The 20,276-nt window shown below is 46.2% G+C and overlaps 1 protein-coding gene across 1 annotated transcript in view; it reads left to right on the top strand.

Moving 5' to 3' along the window:
* ADAM12 (ADAM metallopeptidase domain 12) overlaps positions 1–20,276 on the top strand; it is a 347,394-nt gene that overhangs the window by 206,834 nt on the left and 120,284 nt on the right. Inside the window, exon 4 of the mRNA XM_042908975.1 lies at positions 5,111–5,189. Within this exon, the coding sequence (XP_042764909.1) occupies positions 5,111–5,189 (79 nt within the window). The remainder of the gene's footprint in view (positions 1–5,110; positions 5,190–20,276) is intronic.

Here is a 20,276-nt window from a genome sequence, read left to right as displayed (position 1 = left end):
CCCTACATCATAGTGTTTTAATGTAAATCATCAATGATCATTTCTAGTCACATACACCCAAAGACTTTGCAATTAGAAATACAGTGCTTGGCTGGAAAGGATGAGATTCTTCCTATTGCCCTATAGACCTTTCTTCCTTCTTTAGGAAGGCCTGGATCGCTGTCTACTTCCCTCTTACGACCGCTTTGCTGCATCCCAAAGGTTTTGGACTGTTGTGTTTTCATTTCTATTGGCCTCCGTGTACTTTTTTATTCCCTCTTTACTTTCTTGGTTAACCCGTTCATTCTTGAGTACAGTGGTCTTTAATCTCCAAGTGTTTGTGGTCTTTCTAAATTTTTTTCCTGTGGTTGATTTCACGTTTCATAGCATGGTCTGAAAATGTGCACGGTGTGATATTGATCCTTTTGTACTTGTTGAGGGCTGATTTGCGACCTAGTATGTGATCAGTTCTGCATTCGGGAAGAATGCGTATCCTGCTGCTTTAGGACGAAATGTTCTGAATAGATCTGTTAAGTCCCTCCGGTCTAGCATGTCATTCAAAACCATTGTTTCCTCGTTGATTTTCCGCTTGGATGACCTGCCCACTGTGGTAAGTGGGGTGTTAAAGTCTTCTTCTGTTACAGTGTTATTATCACTGACTTTATGTTTGTGATTTATTGGTGTGTATATTCGGGTTCTGCCAAGTTGGGGACGTAAATGTTCTTACTCCCCCGTAAAGAAAGCGTGTGCTGTCTGTTTCCATCTCTGTCTTCACCCCAAGCCACTTCCTTGACCTTAGACTCGTGGAGTCAGCTGCTTGCCAGACATCCAGGAGCATGTCTCTCAGGTACCCGGCACTCAACGTGGCCAAGGTGGAACTCACCGTCTCCATTCCCTCCTGGATGAACCACCCATCTCGGGTGCCAACTGAGGTTCCTAATTCTGTCCCCCCATCTGTATTTCCCATCCCAAAGGCTTATATCTTGGTCTGGCCGTTTGTTTGGACGCTCACACCGGCTTCCTCTAACTAGCCCTCCTGCTGCAGTTGTTTCTTGCCCCTGAAGTCTTATCTACGTGGCCGTCAGAGCGGCCTTTGGCCCCAAAGCTTGTGTCTGCTCGGGTCACTGCCACATTGAATGGCTCCCATTACACGGAGTAAAGTCAGCAATGCTGGCAACTTGGTGGATTAGTCCCCGGCATGCCTCTCTGAGCAACGGTGCATTGCCCTGCTTCAAACTTTACACCCAACACCTGGAACTCAGCAGGGCTTCACATTTCCGGTGCCCAGCCCCCACTAGCATGCTCTTCCTGTACATTCCATGCCTTTGAGAATGGAGGCACCCCTATCTGGAATCATCTCTTCCTCATTCCTCTCCATCTCCTGCCTCACCACCCCTTCACACGTGACTTCTTCTTGTCCATCTTTCATAATCCATTTGGGTACCACCTCCCTCAGGCTGCCTTCTGGATTAGAAGCCTCTCCTTGAACTCCTGCAGTGCTTTGGGCATCTCTGTATCATGGAAATCTCATCACTCTTTGGGTCTGTCTTTCACCAGATGATGAGCCTGGGGGGTGTCTTATTCCCAGTGTCCAGCACAATAAATATTAAATGAGAGAATACCAAGGTGTCACTTACAATAGCCAAACATATGGAAAAGAGCAAAATCAACTCCCGGCGTTTTATTTTCTGGTGTAAGGAGGAACAGAATTCCTTGTTAGATCAGCTAATCTAATAAGCAGAGAAAAGGAATGTTCTCATGAAATTATGCATTCACCTTCTGTTTTCATTTGCTGGCATAGAGAATCCATCTAATTGGATTTTTCTCCTTGGGGAAATCTAAAGGAATTGGGTCCCCTGCTGTGCCATTTCCAATATGGCCATTGTCCACCTCTGCTCTTTTCTCATGGGACCTTTGACTGCTAGCCCCTTTTAAATTAGATGCACGTCTGGGGCACCTGGGTGGCTCAGTCGGTTGAGCGTCCGACTTCGGCTCAGGTCATGATCTCGCGGTCTGTGGGTTCGAGCCCCGCGTCGGGCTCTGTGCTGACAGCTTGGAGCCTGGAGCCTGCTTCGGATTCTGTGTCTCCCTCTCTCTCTGCCCCTCCCCCGCTCCTGCTCTGTCTCTGTCTCTCTCTCTGTCAAAAATAAATAAACATTAAAAAAAATAAAAATGAATTAGACACACATCTGAGAAAGCCTCAAGTGAGCACACCCTCAGTTTCAGCCATGGCTTCTCAACAAGTCGTGGTCCCTGGGAAAGACATGGGGCACGGGTTACCCAAGCTGAGAGGGGACAGTCCTAGACAAAAAGAATATGCCTACAGCATTCGCCCGAAATTCAGTCCTTCATCCATCCATCCATCCATCCACTCGTCCATCTGTTATTCCTCTTGTCCACAAGTTTACTGACTGTCCTCTACCAAAAGTTCATTGTCCAATTCCTGGCTTTCCTGGTGGATTTCCCATGTCCCCCATACATGAAGCAAGTCTCCTCCTTGGACATCCATCTAAACTAGCTTTCAGTTAGAAAGCCTTAAAGTATTATCTCTTTGTGGTACAAATTATATCTCTACACTTTGTGTTACAAATTATATTTCTACAAATTCCTATGTGTGTTACTCCTCTTAGTATTAGGTTCATTCAAAATAAGGATCCATGGGGCGCCTGGGTGGCTCAGTCGGTTGAGCGTCTCAGGTCATGATCTCACAGTTCATGAGTTTGAGCCCTGCGTCCGGCTCTGTGCTGACAGCTCAGAGCCTGAAGTCCGCTTCGGATCCTGTGTGTCTCTCCTCTCTCTGCCCCTCCCCCCACTTGCATTTTCTCATGAATAAATAAACATTAAAAAATATAAGGATCCAGCACCGTTAAGCACAGAACTACTAAAGTGTTAACAAAATATAAGCAAAGTAATAAAATTATGAATGAACAGTAAATAATATAAGTAATAACAATCTAACTTGAATTGTATTAAATCTTCTCCTCTGTGATCTCGAAGCTGACCAAGCCCTCTCTCCCCAGGAGCACTGAGGCTGTTCCAGGCCCTTCCTCCTGTAGCCAGGGCTCCCACTCCTCCTCCCCATTCCCCTGCTCTGTGAGTCCTTCTGCCTGCTCCCCCCACCGCGTTGTCTCACCCCCTCTCTGCCCCATTTTCCTCCAGCCCCTCCACTTCCTCCAGCCCCGGCCTCATGATTTCACCTCCCATCTCCCTGCTTCCCTTTAGAGCCACCGTCTGGAAAGACGCACTGACCATTTCTGTCCCCATCCCCTCGGCCTCCCCTGCAGCTGCCCCCGTCAAGGCCGCCAGCCTCCCACACCTCCCTGCCTTGCCCTTGCCCATCCCGGCAGGGCGAACCTGGGTGAACCTGCCCAGAGGATCCTGGGAAAGCTCACAGGAGGGACACGTAGAGGATGGGGATTCGAGACCAAAAGCAACACGGAGGCTGGCCCCCTCCAGCATGATCTGTGTATTCCTGAGCAGAGGGAGGGGTGGGGCGGGGCGGGAGGATCCTGGTACCTTAATCAGTGAGTGTGAGAGATCATCTGTTTTATGTTTTGGCACAATCTTCTTCCACCGTCGCTGGTGAGGAGAGCACAAGTCAGACCTCCGTGAGGGTCTAACTGATTTAAGCCAGGCGTTTCCGAAATATATTGAAGTCCATGTAAAACGGGGAAATTGCTTTCAGTTCTGGACTTGGCTGGGAGAGGAGCTAAAGAAATCGATTATGAGGAAAGTATTCCTCGCCTGTTACATCAATAACCTCCCACTTCCGTTTCGACTCTATCCATTTGTCAGCACCCTGGATGCAAATCCTAACTCACGCCAACTGAAGTAAAGGAGAGGGGGCTATTGAGGAAGGGGAGAGGCAGAGTGGGTCCCCAGCACATGTGGAAAGTCTCCCCCTTTGTCCCCTTTGTCGGGGCTGAGTGGTGGCTGTGTCTGGGCAGCGTCCTCTAAAGCAAGGCACCAGGCTGAGGGAACCCCCGTGAGCATGTTCTTGGAGCTTTGAGAACAGAGAGGCAAGACTTCTTCCCCGGAAGCCCCAGCTCACAGCGTGCCATAGGGGAGAGTTGTGGTTGGCCGGCTGGGGTCCCTGCTTCATCTCTGGACTGGAGACGGGGCCACCCCCAGCCGATGGCATGAGGCTCATTCTCTGGAGGCTGGGCAGGAGGAGACAGCCACTGCCAGTCACTGCCGCCCCCTGCGAAGTCCAGTATTTACAGCAACTCTGGGATACCTGGGTGGCTCAGTCGGTTAAGCGTCTGACTCTTTTTTATTTGAGAGAGACAGAGTGTGTATGTGAGTTGGGGGTTGGGGGGGGGGGGACAGGGGCAGAGGGAGAGGGGGAGAGAGAGATGGAGGGAGGGAGGGAGGGAGGGAGAGAATCTCAAGCAGGCTCCATGCTCAGTGCAGGGGCCCAACACGGGGCTCGATCCCACATCCCCGGGATCATGACCTGAGCCGAAATCAAACATTGGACGCTCGGCCAACTCAGCCACCCAGGTGCCCCAAGCATCTGACTCTTGATCTGGCTGCGGTCGTGATCTCACAGTTGTGAGGATGAGGCCCCCCTCGGCCTCCTCGCTGGGCGTGAAGCCTGCTGGCGATTCTCACTGTCTCTCTCCCTCTGCCCCTCCCCCATGCCCCTGCCCACTCTCCTTCTCTCCCTCAAAATAAATAACTAAATGTCATTAAATTGAGTTTAAAAAATAATAATAAAATAAAATAAAGTCAACGACACGTTGCCCAGGCAGATACAACGCAGGCTCCGTGTAGGACTCGTTCCCCGTAGAAGAGCGTGTGCCTGTGTGTGTGTCCCCACATGCATGTGCACGTGGGGGCCTAGGTCCCTGGGCGCACACGCCTGGAGTGTGCTAGAAGAAGGAGGTGAGGGGGGATGGGTGAGGGCTCCACGTGTACCGTGGGAGCTGTTGTTCAAGGCCCACGTGTCTGAGTCCTGCCTGTCTGGGTCTCCTCCTGACTCCTTCCCGAATAGGTGGAAGGTCCTTTGGGAGCCTCACGGGGTCACCTGTCACATAAGGGCGGGTCAGCTGCTGGCTGCCTTGTTCGCAACATATCCGTACGCTTCTCCACTCATCCTTTTATCTCGTTTGTCTTTCTTTTTCCACAGAGGCCTCATCGCTAACAGCTTCACAGAAACCCATTATCTGCTGGATGGCACCGATGTCTCCCTCACTCGAAATTACACGGTAAGTCCGGCGGCAAGGCCACCACAACACCACGCACGCCGTCAAGTCTGCGCTTAAACTTTGTGGCTGTTTTATCCTAAGTGAAGCCACATGCCCAGAGGCTACACTTAGGGACCATAAGGCACCTATGCATCACTTAGGCTTTAGGCATTCCATTATAACTCCAGGAGAACTTGGCCTTGGCCAGCTTTGTGCCAGGATAGTCCTTGGAGATGTGGCCGACCTCGAAACCACCTTCCAATCACTAGGGGATGCTCGGTTGGGCAAATCCTTTCTAGAAAACCTAGCCACGTTTCAAGATGGCTTGGAAAGCAATTGTCCCTGGGCTGAATTTAGCTGTGTTATACTTTAAGTCCCTTAAAAACAATTCGAAGTAAAACTGACTCTGCTTAACCTATAAATGTATCCTGCCTATTATAAATGTAACCTACCTATTATAGGTGTGTCCACCAGAAATAAATGTATAAGCCATTTATCTATATGAATGATAAATCCACCATAAACACTTATGATCCTATATTATGGTGGTTACCATCATATGACGTTTATCACTTTTAGCTTTCCCGGTATTCGAAGTTTTATGTGTATCTTGGAAAAGATGCTAAATTTATTTGTTCCTTTAACAAGTGTTTGCTGTGTTTTCTGTGTGCTCAGCCCGCGTGAACATGGGCATTTAAAAAGAGTTGCTGCCCTCTGAGGACTGGGAAAGCTAGTTTTTTTTTTTTTTTTCCAAAAACCTGTGGATATCTGTTTTAACAAGAATTAGCTTAGAGGAAGACTTTACATTTGCAGTTGAAGTGTCGTCAAGCAGCCGTTGTCGACCTGCCAGGTTTCCCCCTTTCTTTACCTCTTGTGTGCATGTGGCACTTACAAACTGATGCCTTGAGACCCCCAGCGATTTGGTAGAATGACCCGACACTGACCTTCCAGCCTGCAGAAAGCACATAGGAGTCCTGGATATAATATAACCATGTATGAACTTGTGTTACTACCTCGTCAAGTTTAGAAGAGAGTCCAAGAAATCCCCAAGAGGCAAAGACAAAGAAGGGGTATAGGCTCAGAGCAGTAGACTGGTGAGTTGGGGTCATGGGACCTCAAAGGGCTACTCAGATCCAGAGAGAGGGACTGGTGCTTGGGACCGGGGGCAAGAGAAGTGGGTGTCTACAACTGAGAGGTTTTGCAAAAGCTGGGCCCCCAGGAAGTGGCTTCCTCTGTGGGAAAGAACAAGAATGTCTAGTCTGGAGAAGGGACAACAGAAAGAACTGTCTCAGGGTATCCTGGATTGAAGAGAATTGAAAAAGAGAATTGAATTGAATTGAAAAAGAGAATTGAATTGAAAAAGAGAATTGAGAGCCCAGCTAGCCTTATAAGCGTATGTTTGCAATGGAGTGGACTGGTGTTTATATGTCTGACGCCTACATAGAAATGCAATTCCCGGTCAATACATTAACATCCAAACTGGTCCCAAATCAGTAATCCTGGATCCCCTGGGCCCAAGCTGAAGCCAAGCCAAAATAGTAGAAATAGAGATATGTCTACAGCCGCGATCACATGAGATGCCCATGCCAAAAACAAAGAATAATAAAAATATTAGCAATGAGCCCCAAATCAAGATTGCAAAACACACAGTGAGAAAAGCCATGGTGAGTGAGTGTCAGTGGACAAGGGGAACACGAGAATCAGTACCTCAGGGAATGCAAGGCAATACAAAAATTAGGGGAAATTGAAATTTTTTAAAGAGAACAGAATAGGCCTGATAGAAATTCCAGAGTGAAAATAGAGAAAGAAAGAAAGAAAGAAAGAAAGAAAGAAAGAAAGAAAGAAAGAAAGAAAGAAAGAAAATAGGAAAGAAGCAATGTTTAAATGGTGTGATGAGAATGTTCTGGAACTGGAGAAAGATATGCACCCCAAGTAGGAAGAACAAAAAGCAGACTCACTCCAGGATGGCTTGTAGTAAAACGGCAGACCCCTAAAGATGAAATCGTAACACCACCTGAGAGAAAAGAGACACTTGTGCAAAATGACAATTGCACCGACAACAGACTTCTCGTTAGCAACTACAAAATTAGAATTCAGAGAGCCACGGGAAAATTACAAAAATCATAGGAAAATACATTTGCACACAAAAAAAGAGAATGCGCTGCTCTCAGATTCTCACAAGGAATATCTACCAAGGAAAAACTAACAAAGAATATTGCAGTAAGAAAGAAATAGAACACAAGAGCCAAGGATAGGCCGTTAGAGGCAATAGGAAACAAAACCACTGCGTGTGAGTAAATCTAAGTAAGCTATTTAAGATAATAATTACAACAATAATGACTAAATTTGGATGTTTTAAGACAAGATGAGCAAACATTTAGAACAGTTTAAGAATTTGTATTGTACTGGCGAATAATAGAGACACTGATCAACTTGAGATTTTGATAAATATGTATCTTGCTAATTTAAGTATAACCGCTAAAAGAATAGGAAAGCAGAATGTATAATTCCAAACAATAGATGGTCACAAAAATAGTATATCAGCTCAGTGGAGGGCAGGAAAGAAGGAAAAGGATTTGAAAAGCAGAGTAAATATAAAACACAAAATAATTAGCTAAAAATGAGTCAACATATTACTCTAATTATATGTAAATAGACTGAATCTGTTTGTTAAAGTAAAAACAGATTATCTGCTTAGAACTTAAAATGAAATCCAGCTACATAATTTTTACAAGATTCACACTCAAAATACAACATGGTTCTGAAAGGAATGGAAAATATATAGTAGACAGATATTAACCCAAAGAAAGCTACTGTCGTAGCAGTAACATCAGGCAACCTAGATCGTAAGGCCAAAAAAAGACATTCTTATGGATAAAGGAACTGATTGCTTAATGATAAAAGGAGCCATTCAAAAGGATGGTAAAATACTTGTGAAACTACATATACCAATAAAATAGCCTCAAAACATGTGAAGCAATAATCAAAACAATTACAATAAACTGACAAATTCACAACCAGAGAGGGAGATTTAAATATACCTCTCTCAGAAATGAAGATTTTAATAGATGAGCAGAAATTAATGAGAAGGAAGGCCAAAAGGATGGAGAGAACCATTTAAGCCAAAAGGTGGTTCTTTGAAAATATTAATAAAACGAACAAAACCCAAATCTAATCAAGAAGAAAGAAGAATTCCCAAGCAACGGTATTAACAACACAAGGAAGGATGTAACTATTGCCGTACAGACATTTTGAGAATCACAAGAATGTTATCCACAATACTAACCATTTCTTAAAAATGTAAATTCTGGGGGTGCCTGGGCGGCTCAGTCAGTTGAGCATCTGACTCTTGATTTCAGCTCAGGTCTTGATCCCAGGGTTGTGGGATCGAACCCCACATTGGGCTCCACACTGAACATAGGGACTGCTTGGGATTTTCTCCCCATCTCCCTTTTTCTCTCTCCCCTGCTCACTGGCCCTCTAAAAGAGAAAAATGATTTTTAAATCTTCCCACCCCCCAAAATAATATCAAGCCCAAACATTTTATCAGGTAACTTTTACCAAACCTATAAAGAACAAATAGTTACTAAGAATTAAAAAAAAAAATTTAAGGGAAAAGAGAGTAACTACGAAAATCAGAAAGAGAGCATCCACAACATGAATATTATAGACTAGCTTCAATTATGAACATAGTGGCAAAAATCCTAAGTAAAATATTTACAAATCATGTCCAGCACATATTTTTGAAAATACTTTATGACCAAATGGTACTTATCCGAGAAATGCAAAGATAGTTCAATATCAGTATATCTAATAATACAGTTTTATGTATTATTATCTTCAGATGAAAAATATTATTATGATTGATATTATTTCTTCAAATATAATCCATGGTATTTATTATGTAGATTATAAGAGCTCTCGTGGGTGGGGAATGTTTCTTGTATCTCCTTTCTAACCCCGTAGAGCTTCACACATCATCTTACATAGACCAGACTTTCCAAAAACGATTCATTCATTCATTTATTCATTCACTCAGCAAACATTTATTAACCACCTTCTGTGTGCAGAAACTGTTAGGGTATGAGGATATAGGTTGAATAAAATATACTCTTTGGCATATAAATTCTACTCAAAAGGTAGGGTGTTTACAAGATGTGAAAATACTTATGCTTTAATATAATTGCTACCGTAGGAGGTATGTACAAAATACCACTGGAGCCTCGGCAAGGCCATGGTTAGTTTTAATTCGTTGGAGACGATTTCACTAAAGAAATGATATCTAACTCTCTGAGAACGAGTATAGAAGAGAAAGGTTGGATGAAACCCTTTGGTACTAAAGAGGTTTGACTCTATCTTACTGAAGATTGGAAGCTATGGGAAGTTTTCATATAGGGGAATGGCATTGTTCGGTTCTGTGCTTTAGAAAGGCTCTCTGATGGCTGAATGGAAGAAAGACTGGCAGAATTACTGGCAGACCGAAGGCAAGAAAGTCTGTTAGGGGCCTAAGGTGGTTGATGAAGGTTTCGCCGACAGATGGATGGAGCTGGTTCAAGGCAAGAAAGCCTGAAGAGGCAAGATCCGGTGACAGTGAACAAGGGAGGTGTCACCAACAGGGCTTGCTCCCTTCTGCTTGGGCTCTCCACTGGACCATGTATTTTCTCTGGCACCATTAAGGAGCAGTTGTTGGCTTGGGAAGGCATAGGGGCCAATGAGGATGGGTTTGTCCCTGTTGAGTTGGCCGTGGGACAGCCAAGTAAAGGTGTTCATGAATCTGGAGTCCAGGAGAAAGCTGGAGGTCAAAAATGAAGAAGACCTGAGGATTGACCTCAGATATAAGTAATAATTAGTGTCATAACTTCACACTTGACTTTCTCTTTTTTTCTCTCTCTTTTTTCTCCTGGGATGCTCTCATTTAAAATATGCTTTTGTAGTTATCTCTGAGGCAATCCCCACGGTGTAATTGCTGTTCCAGACAGAAGCAGGAAGAAGAGAGCTTAGAAATACCGTGGCAACAGGCTTGAGTTCTCCACACATCCGTCATGTATGAGGGCAAGCGGTACTCAGCTAACATGGACACACCCAGAGTGTGTGAGATATGCTTCCAACATTATTTTACCAGTTTGGTGGTTTTAGTTTCAATCTCTTCCTAATTTTCCTATTCTTAGGCAGTTTTTTGCCCTTTCTTCTCATTTGAGAAGGCAAATATGCTATGAGAGAAGGAGAGATACAGGACTAGGTAAACAAGGGCCTGACAGGAGCACCTGGGTGGCTCAGTCGGTTAAGCGTCCGACCTCGGCTCAGGTCATGATCTTGCGCTTTGTGAGTTCGAGCCCCGCATCGGGCTCTGTGCCGACAGCTCAGAGCCTGGAGCCTGCTTTGGATTCTGTATCTCCTTCTCTCTCTGTCCCTCCCCCACTTGTGATCTGTTTCTGTCTCTTAAAAATAAATAAACATTTAAAAACAACAACAAGAACAAGGGCCTGACAGCTGCCGGGTTGGTTAGGGACTCGGAGGGTGGGAGCAGAAAGCTTGGAATGTAGGCATTTTAGAGACTAGCTGGATGGTGGTGTATCAGAATGCTAACAGTAGTCGTCTCTCTAGGGGGAAAGTGCATTTTTCTGTTTTCTGTGATTGTTGTGTGTATATGGGGGAGGGATTGTATTTTTCTTCTCATTTGTCTACAAGGTCACTGTAGAGATGGGCAAATGTCTGCCCCATCCCTCTACCCACCCCTCACTCCTCTGCATGGAAGTGTCCTTTTTTATTATTATTTTGAGAAAGAGAAAGGGTGGGAGGGAGAGGGTCTTAGGGAGAGGAGCAGAGAGAGAATCCCAAGCAGGCTCTGCATTATCAGCACAGAGCCTAACATGGGGCTCGAACCCACAATTCATGAGATCGTGACCTGAGCTGAAATCGAGAGTCAGACGCTTAACTGACTGAGCCCCCCTGGAAGTCTCTTTTTAAGGAAAGGGCAGTAGAAGCAAGCAGGCCTGAGAACCCTGGTCTCTGCTCACTGGGGAGCAGGGGAGCCCGTGCTTGGAAGGGCCATGAGACTCGTCTTGCTGTCTTCCCTTAGTCCCTCATGGTGGCTGAGGCTTGCCCCCTCCTCCATGGAGTGTTCTCAGCAACAGTATTGTGCAACCCAGACCCTCCTCCGGATGGGCCCCAAGGCTTGGCCAGCAAGGACAGAGTGGTAGGGATGAATGTTGGAAATCGCACAATATGCCTCAGTTCTACCTAGACCTAAGCAGTATCCTCTAACAGAATATACCAGAAGCCCCTTTTGTTGAAGGTAAATAAGCCGGAAGTATATTTTGATCTTCATCTGATTCTTTGGATCTCACAACCAGAGGTCAATTGGCAAACCCCCACCCCCACCCCAGACTTCCAGAAACAACAAGCAAGTATTGCTTTTACAGTTAGACAAAGAAGGACTTGGGGCTTCTGGGTGGCTCAGTCGGTTGGGTGTCCGACTCCGGCTCAGGTCATGATCTTGTGGTTTGTGAGTTCGAGCCCCTCGTCGGGCTCTGTGCTGACAGCTCGGAGCCCGGAGCCTGCTTCGGATTCTGTGTCTCCCTCTCTCTCTGCCCCAACCCCCGCTTGTACTCTGTCTCTCAAAAATGAATAAATGTTAAAAAAAATTTTTTTGAAAAGAAAAAGAAGGGCCTGTCTTATAATCGAGCATCTCCTGTCTCCCATTCCTTTGATCCCATCCTGAGCCTCCAGCCACGTCACTGTAGAGATAAGGAGTGAACAGTCTTAGCCACTAAAGAGAACCCACAGCCCCAGACAGCTGGCCATTCCAGCAGAAACCCCTTTAGGAGAGTCCATGACCTTGTCTTGTCTTTCATGGTGAGGAGACAGACACAGCTTTGGGTTTTTTTTGTTTTTTTTTTTAATCAGGCTGCAAAACAAAAAAAAGAAATGTGCAGACTCATCTTCTTATCCCCTAAAGTCAGCACACAATGAATTTACCTAAATTTAAGATTATACATAAAATAAGAACCACTCTTGGCCATGGTACCGTCTTTTTTTTTTTTTTTTTTTTTTTTTTTTTTTTTTTTTTTTTTTTAGATTTCATCTCTCAACCATCAGTGTAAGCTGGTTGACAGGCAGAGTAGGGGCTGATTTTAATTTTGGAGTTAATCGCTTGTCTTTTATCTCTCTATTGCCCTGACAGGATGAAATATTTGTGGCTTTATCCTTTGTTGACCACATCTGAGGGAAGATTATGTTTTATATTGTTACTTTTAATAAGGGCTGTGAGGGACTGTGCACACGACATTTGTGCCCTTGCGTCCCAGAAGACTCTGGGAAAGGCCAGAACAGCCCTGCAGAAGCCTCCTGAATGTTCTGTAGAAATGCACCCAGCTGCTGCACGTGTGCTAACCGAGCACCCCCACTGGGCCAGGCACTATGACCACCACCGAGGGTACAGCAAGGGTTCAGAATAGACAAGGGGACCCACGTGGGGCTGGAGGGAGGAGACTGATATTTTTCTAAGCATATCAAACCTAATCGACATCTTCCCTAAGTGTGCTGAAGGGAAGGCTGAGGGTCTCCATCTGGTCTTAAGCGATCATGGAAGTCTTCATGGAGGAAGGAGCGTGTGAACTGAGATCTGAAGGTTGAGGAGGGACGAACCAGGGGGGGACCGGAGAGGGAAGGATATTCCAGTGTGATGCTGAGCTTTACTTACAGGCGGGGAAGTGTTTAGAAAGCGACAGGGGCCAGACTGTGGAGGCCTTGGAGGCCACGGTGATATATTTGTTTGTCATGGAGGAACATTGGGAAGCCATAAGAGATCTCAACCCTGGGGGTGTCATGACCAGCGCAGGCTTTGAGAGACCCACTGGCCGCAACATGAAGAGGTCCTCAGAGAAAGCAGGAGCAGGGATCCAGCAAGATCAGGCAGCTGTTCTTGTGGAAAAGCCTAAAGCCCAGAGGAGAGAAGATGGCTGCTGGGGCCGGGACCATGGAGATGGAGAAGGGAAAATGTCTGACCTTATACTCGTGAGCCATACCCAGAAAGATTCCATTTGTTGTATGTGTTTCTCGTTGGAAAAACTTATGAAAACATTTGCTTGGCAGATGCCAACGGGAGACCAGTCAGTGTTAACTGAGGCTGGGCATCAGATAGGTGTGGAATCCAATATTTTGGTCAGAAGGATCATTTGGGTGACGTCCCATCCACTTCCATGGCAAATGTTTCCTCTCAAAAAGGGGTAGAATCTCTGGCTTGGACTAAGCATGTCAGGAGTCAACCTCATTCCATGACAGAGGCCAGCAGACATGTATGAAGAGATGATTCTGGATGTAGGAGGGAAGTCCCAGGTCATTCACATCCCGTAAGTGTAGGAGGTATGAGCAAGGCTCGTTATCGGGCTCTCAAGAAAGCTTTGAAATGGATTTAATTTCCCTGCTTTCGCTGAACTCTATACTCATCCCATCCATCCACTCTTCCCGACTTGCCTGTCTCCCAGAGGGCTGCTCTGTTCTCCCACCGATGGAGGTGCTGCCCACATCCCATGGTGACCCTGCCCCACTGCATCTATCACCCTTTCCCTGTCCACGGACATTCCTGCTCTTCCAGTGTAGGTCCTGCCTTCTGCCCAGCCGGAAGACGCCAGAGCCACCTGACATTTTCCCCTCACTCCCAGCCTCGCCTAGGTTCAATCCGGCCCCTCTTCCTGCCTCATCAGTCCTTCTAGAATATCTTTCTCTGTATACCATTCCCTGTTGCACTTACTTTGACCCTAAATCGCCAATAGCTTCCCCAATCCTCCTTCAATCAAGGCCAAACTTCTTAGACCAGTATTCACATTCATCAATGGTGACATACCTTCCTCTTCTGCATGTGTGAGTTCATTCATTCATTCATTCATTCATTCATTCATTCATTCATATGCTTGCTCAACAACAAATGTATGTTGAGTGTCCAATATGCCAGCTAACATTGAGGAAGCATCAGCAATACACAAGGCATGGTATAAAGTGCTTTTCATGTGTTTTGTGGTTTGATCCTCACAATAAATCAATTTTGGCTATTTTTATACCCAGATGAGGAATCTGAGACCTACAGGGGTTCGGTAACTAGACCAAGCCCACGGCTAATAAGGTCCAAGCCCACGTGGTCTGACTCTAGCATCTGAGGTCCTAGCCTCTGTGATACAACTGCCTCTGATTCACTTGGAATGTTGGAGGGTCTCTGTTATGCGTTCCTGGCTCTGACGTCTGTTGCAATGGAATCAGTCTGTAAAGCTGTAGCAAGTGGATTAGGGAATGGACTAGCATTCATTTGCAAGGAGACACCCAGCAAAGGCTTCTGGGGGAGAGCAGAGGATGTCCTGCTGGCCCAGAGTCCTGGAATGTGGGAGAAGGACGGGTCCCAACAGCCCTCTGGGCGTTGGCCAAGTGCATCGCTTCAAAGCCCAGACTGAACCGAGATCAGTAAAGGTCCAGTGCTTCGTGGCAGTTTATAGAAGGGAGGAGGACACAATCCCTGCCCTCAGGGAGCACAGAGTCTGACCACAGATGACATGATGGGCTCATGGCAAGGATACTTCAGGAGCCAAACAACGGAAGAGCCAAATCCATGTGGAATCTGGAATGAGTTCCCAGAGGAATCCCAGGTTTGGGTGACTTTCCTTTGCTAAAGCTGTCCGAAGGGGAAGCTTTATATGCATATACGTGGTATATGCAAGGTTAGGACCACCAGCCAGGGAGGCAGACTGCCCAGGTTCAAATCCCAGCTGTAGCGCTTAACCGGCCGTGAATCTGAACATGAAACAGACACTGACCCTGGCACACAGTCCTTTGGAAAAGCGAGCCAGCTGCAGCCACTGCTCTGTTTTGATCGATCCACAACAATTCGTAACCACCCTGGACCATATGTCCCTTTGGAAGTCCCTCTATATCGTGATAGCGGGATGAGAAAGTGAACTGCGGGCTGCAGGCAAGAAGGGCGGGGGATGTGCTGTGCTGTGCTGAGCACAGATCTTAAGGTGCGTGTGTCCCTGTAAAGTGGCCACCGGCCCCTCCGTCTCCCCACCCTGGCTCTCGCCAGGCCCCTTCTGCTCGTTTTCATGTGTTCTGTAAAGTCCCACACAACATACAAGCGGATTTGGAGCTGAGAGTTAGAAACCCGTGCGGAAAATCAGCCCCCTTCTGTCCGTCGTGTCTGTTGTTCTCACATACGTTCGTTCAGCAAAAATACGCAGAGCTCGGGCTTAGCACAGTGGAAAATTGAGTTAATGGCCTAATGGGTTTCAAATACGTATTTTCATAGTCGAGCTCTATCACGGTGCCTTCCATTTCAAACTGCTTCCCTGTGTAATGTGTATTTGATCCCCCCAAACCCTGAGCAGTTAAGGGTCACTCCCATTTTGCAGATTAAAAACTGAGCCTCTTAAGTCTCAAATCCCCAGACTTGCAACTCAAGAGCCATCTCGTGCTCTCTCTGTTGCAGACATGCTGTTTCCAGGCCCAGTTGGCTGGGAGGTCCCGGGGAACGTGAACATGATTTCTTAAGCATGTGCTGTTCTCTGATGCAGAATTCCAGCGCAGCAAAATAATGTGAATGGCCCCTGAGGTCCGTCCTTTATAGTCGTTTAACCAGACGTGGTTCTTGTTAGAGCTGAGAGCCGAGGTAGCCCTGGGAGTGTGGGTGTGGTGACTTATTTCTCTGCGATCCCATCCCGCACGCTCTCAAGGCTAAGCGTAACATAGCCCAGCCAGAGAGACACGCGGGGCTGCAAAATCACTTTCTCCTTTGCTTGAACGCGCTGTCACCTTGTTTTAGTCTCAAGCTAACGTGTGGTATGTGGGGGCCTGATGTTCCACACGAGAGAGCAAAGCCCAGACCACGGCCATGCGGAAATGCGAGCCAACGACTCACGCAGACACACACACGTGCGCACACACGTATGCCCACACACATACACACGTGTGCACGTGCTTCCACTCGGACACACACACACACACTCACCCTCGTACCCCTTCCGTCTGCAGGACTGTCTGCGGGTTTGGAAATGACTTCACTTTCCTAGGATTCCCTGAACGCCTTTTGCAGTGGCCTCTGCTGACCTTGAGAAGGCCGTGCGTCTACATTTGGGCTTTACGTGGTAGTTTTTCTCTCCAAAAGAGAGACTCACGAGGGCACATGTTCATGGCAACAGGACATGGGGGGAAGCCGTCTGGCCTGGAATTAAGAGGCCTATATTCCAGTTCCTGTCGTGCCACCGACCGACTCTGTGGCCTGAGGCAGTCACTTAACCAGTCAGGGCCTCAGTTTCCACATCTGCTCGGGAAAGGGGCTGCCTAAAAGAGGAAGACTGGCCTTAGACGGCCTGAAGCTCCCTTACGACTAGAACATTGTGTGATTCCAACACTAAATCAAGATAGTTTGGCCCATTGCATATGGTGCAGGGTGGGGGTGGGGGGATGCTATAAAATTCCCAAGGAAAAGAGGCATTGAAAATAATTTTCACTCAGCATATTCCCTAACAGACTGTCTGCTCACAGTCCTTTTTAATCACAAGGTCAGACCATTTTTGTTAGCAATTTAGCAGATAAAATTCCTTTCTTTCTGGTCCACTGAGAGTTGGATAACAGAATTTGGATTTCACTTCCCATATGGCAGAGAGTTGAGGGCTACTATTTTCGAGCTCAAGGGTTCTTACTCGATCTTCCTCTTACCCACCATTACGTTTGATTGATAGGATTAAACAGAAGGAAAATTTATTTTACTGGAGTGGGGAAACGCATTAGGTTAAGTAATAAGTATATAAAATACATGGTTAGAGGTTTTGTAAAGGAAAAGATGTAATTTTGTGGTTATGCATGTTTGGGACTGTTTTCTATGTTATGTTTTGTTGGTAGAAAGAGAATGCATTGGATCAGCAGAACAGGCAGAGACAACGTGCTAATGGGACAATGTCTTGTTCAGCGACGCCTTTATAGACAAGAGTGCGATAAAAGGAGACAGTAGTTGACAATCTTGAGGCTGTTGAAAGGGGATGTTTTGGGGATGTTTGCAAGGGGAAGCGTTGGGATCCTGTAGCTGCAGGAGGAACCCAGGACCTCCCTGGGCATGATGGACGCCTGCTGGGTCTCTCCCTGGTGTGGCCACACTCACATCCAACCGGCCAAGTGTTGGCGAGTCCACGAGGCCTGGCGGATTCCTGTCTCTTAGCATCCGTCGATGGGAGGCAACATGGCCCTTGGATATGGATATGGGGGCAAACAGTCCCCTGGAGACACCTGAGCAGGCACAGCTCCCCCCCAACCTCAGCCACCGAGGGCAAAACCCCCCAGAGAGCAGGAGGCCACCTCTCTCCTACTCTTTGTAATCACATTCCCAGCCAATTACATGGCACGTGGTATGATAGGCATGTCTCTCTTAGCTGTGAGTCTATCCACATGACTGACTGCGTCATAAAAATGATACCCCATTTGTCGGAGTATGTAATGAACCTGCTGAAAAAAATTAAGACTTCATGATACTATAATTGTCCTGGATAATCTGCAACTTGGGGTGCTAGTAATTATGCCTGGTAATCGAAGAAGGTAACTACTTCTTAGATTAGTCAGCGGTGAACAGCAGGCTTGATCGCTGTCCCAAGGTAAATCGAAACCAGTTTTAGCGCCAAGCAATAAGCTCTTAACTCTGGTAGTGACTGAGAGACGGGATTGTTTGGGGATCAGTTTCTGAGAGCGAGGATCCACCCCTACCTCTTCTGTCAGTGGTACTCCAACCTCGTTGGTGAACTGGAAATTAATTTTATACTAATTTGTTCTCAGCTCATGCTTTAATGAGCTTGTGTTTCTGGGTGTTTAATTTGAAAGTACGTTTGATAAATACTCTATTACAAAATAAATGGAGACTGAGAACAAATGAGTTTGAAATTTCCGAGGTCAGTAATTAAGATTATTGTCACTATTGGGTTTTTCACTGTTTAACTAAGACTCAGCTGCCAACGCAACATTTCACAATTCTCCAAAGTGAGGCAAGTTCTGTAATGGATGATGGGTAACAGACAAAAACGAAGATTCCGGGGGCCCCGGGCACCTAAACTGGACGTCATCTACTGCCCTTCTGTCTTCCGAGCCTTCTCCACTGGGACATGCACGCTGGGCACCCAGGACTGAAATCCCTTCCCTGGGATCCCTCTGGTGCCCTGGGGCATTATAATCCAGGTACACAGACCCCTCGTGTTTACAGAATTGCTCTCATGCCTTCGCATGTAACAGGTCCAGGTATCTAGAGAGAGGGGATCGTGGAGCCTTTCAAAAGTTATTTCATGTGGAAATAAAGAGGCAAGCTGGCAGCAGGTCTGGGTGGGTACCTGATGTGACAGGCTGGGCAGGTGTCCCCCCACCACCAACCCTGGGCATTCCTTCCCAAGCCACGGGCACACTGGAGAGGTCAGCCTCACCATGGCCTTGAGTGCTGTGCTCCTGCCCTGGAATCTTCCAGCCAGAGAGAACTAACCCTTGTCCCTGAACTTCCAACCCTTCCTCCGTGGCCTCCTGTCTTTGCACGTGCTTTCCCTCTGTGAGTAGCTCCCTCACTTGCCTTCACCCCTGGGCACCTCGCCACCCCACCCCTCGACATTGTCTGGGGGCCAAAAAGAGCCACAGAACCTTCATTGTTTGCAGTCAATATCATCAACAACATTAAAAAATCCAAGATATGCTACAGGTTCATACAAACTGTAAGCTAAGCTCGTAAGATGATCTGACACAAGGCAATTAAAAAAAAAAACTAAAGTTTTCCTTCATATAAAAATGATTGCTTTATTTTTAAAGGAAAATAAATTAAAAACTTATTTATTAAAAATAAATTTCCTTGACCTAAAAATAATGCAAAGACATTACAGAAAGATGTATAAGACATAATAGAAAAAAGATCCCATTTGTGGTATCTACCCACTACCTTGGAATAAGCCTAATGAAAACTTTCCAACAGCAATATGCAAGAAAATCTAGGACTAGATTGAAGGACATTAAAACAGCTTTATTAATGGAAACATACCATGTACATGAACAGGAAACATGGATTTCGATGGATTCCTAACCACATTATTAATATACTAACAATATAATCTCAGTGGATCACTACAGAGCTTAAAATTTGATTCTGAAATTCACTTGGAAGAGAAAATAGGCAATAATATCCTACAAACATTCGAAGCGAAGAACAGAACCAAAGGAAACCTGCCCTCAACAAGGTTGCCGAGACAGCCCTTGAATAAATGGTTCCGGGACGCCTGGATCTCCACATGCAGAAGAAGGAAATTGGGCTCCTACTTCAAGCCATATACAGAAAAAAAAAAAAAAAAAAAACGAGCCTTGGAGGGGGCTCGATTGGTTAAGCATCTGACTCTCGACTCTGGCTCAGGTCACGATCTGACAGTTTGCAAATTCGATCCCCACGTCAGTCTCTATGCGGACAGTGCAGAGCTTGCTCAGGATTCTCCCCCTCCCTCTCTCTCTCTCTCTCTGCCCCTCCCCACCTTGCTGTCTCTCAAAGTAAATAAATAGGCTTTAAAAAACAAAGCGGATCAGGGGCGCCTGGGTGGCTCAGTCGGTGAAGCGTCCGACTTTGGCTCAGGTCACGATCTCACGGTCCGTGAGTTCGAGCCCCGCATCGGGCTCTGTGCTGACGGCTCGGAGCCTGGAGCCTGCTTCGGATTCTGTGTCTCCTTCTCTCTGACCCTCCCCCGTTCATGCTCTGTCTCTCTCTGTCTCAAAAATCAATAAACATTTAAAAAAAATTAAAAAAAAAAAACAAAGCGGATCAAAGGTGTGAATGTAAGAACTAAAGTTGTAGAATCAATAAAAGAAAACATAGGTGGAAACCTTCAGCACCCTAGGTCAGACCATGGTTTCTTAGGTATGACAGCGAACACGTAAACAACCAAAGGGAAGAACGGACCTCATGAAAAAAATCAAAAAGACCTGCTCGAGAAAATGAAAAGGCAGCCCACAAAATGGGAGAAAATATCTGCAAATCATAGATCATAGCATGTACCCAAGAGAACCAAAAGCGTGTGTCCACCCAGAACGTCGTGTACAAATGTTCATGGCAGCACTATTCACACT

This window comes from Panthera leo, chromosome D2 (assembly GCF_018350215.1).
Source record: "Panthera leo isolate Ple1 chromosome D2, P.leo_Ple1_pat1.1, whole genome shotgun sequence".
NCBI classification, from domain to species: Eukaryota; Metazoa; Chordata; class Mammalia; order Carnivora; family Felidae; genus Panthera; species Panthera leo.
The sequence above is the reverse complement of the archived record's forward strand: the minus strand, read 5'-3'. Positions and strand labels throughout refer to the sequence as shown.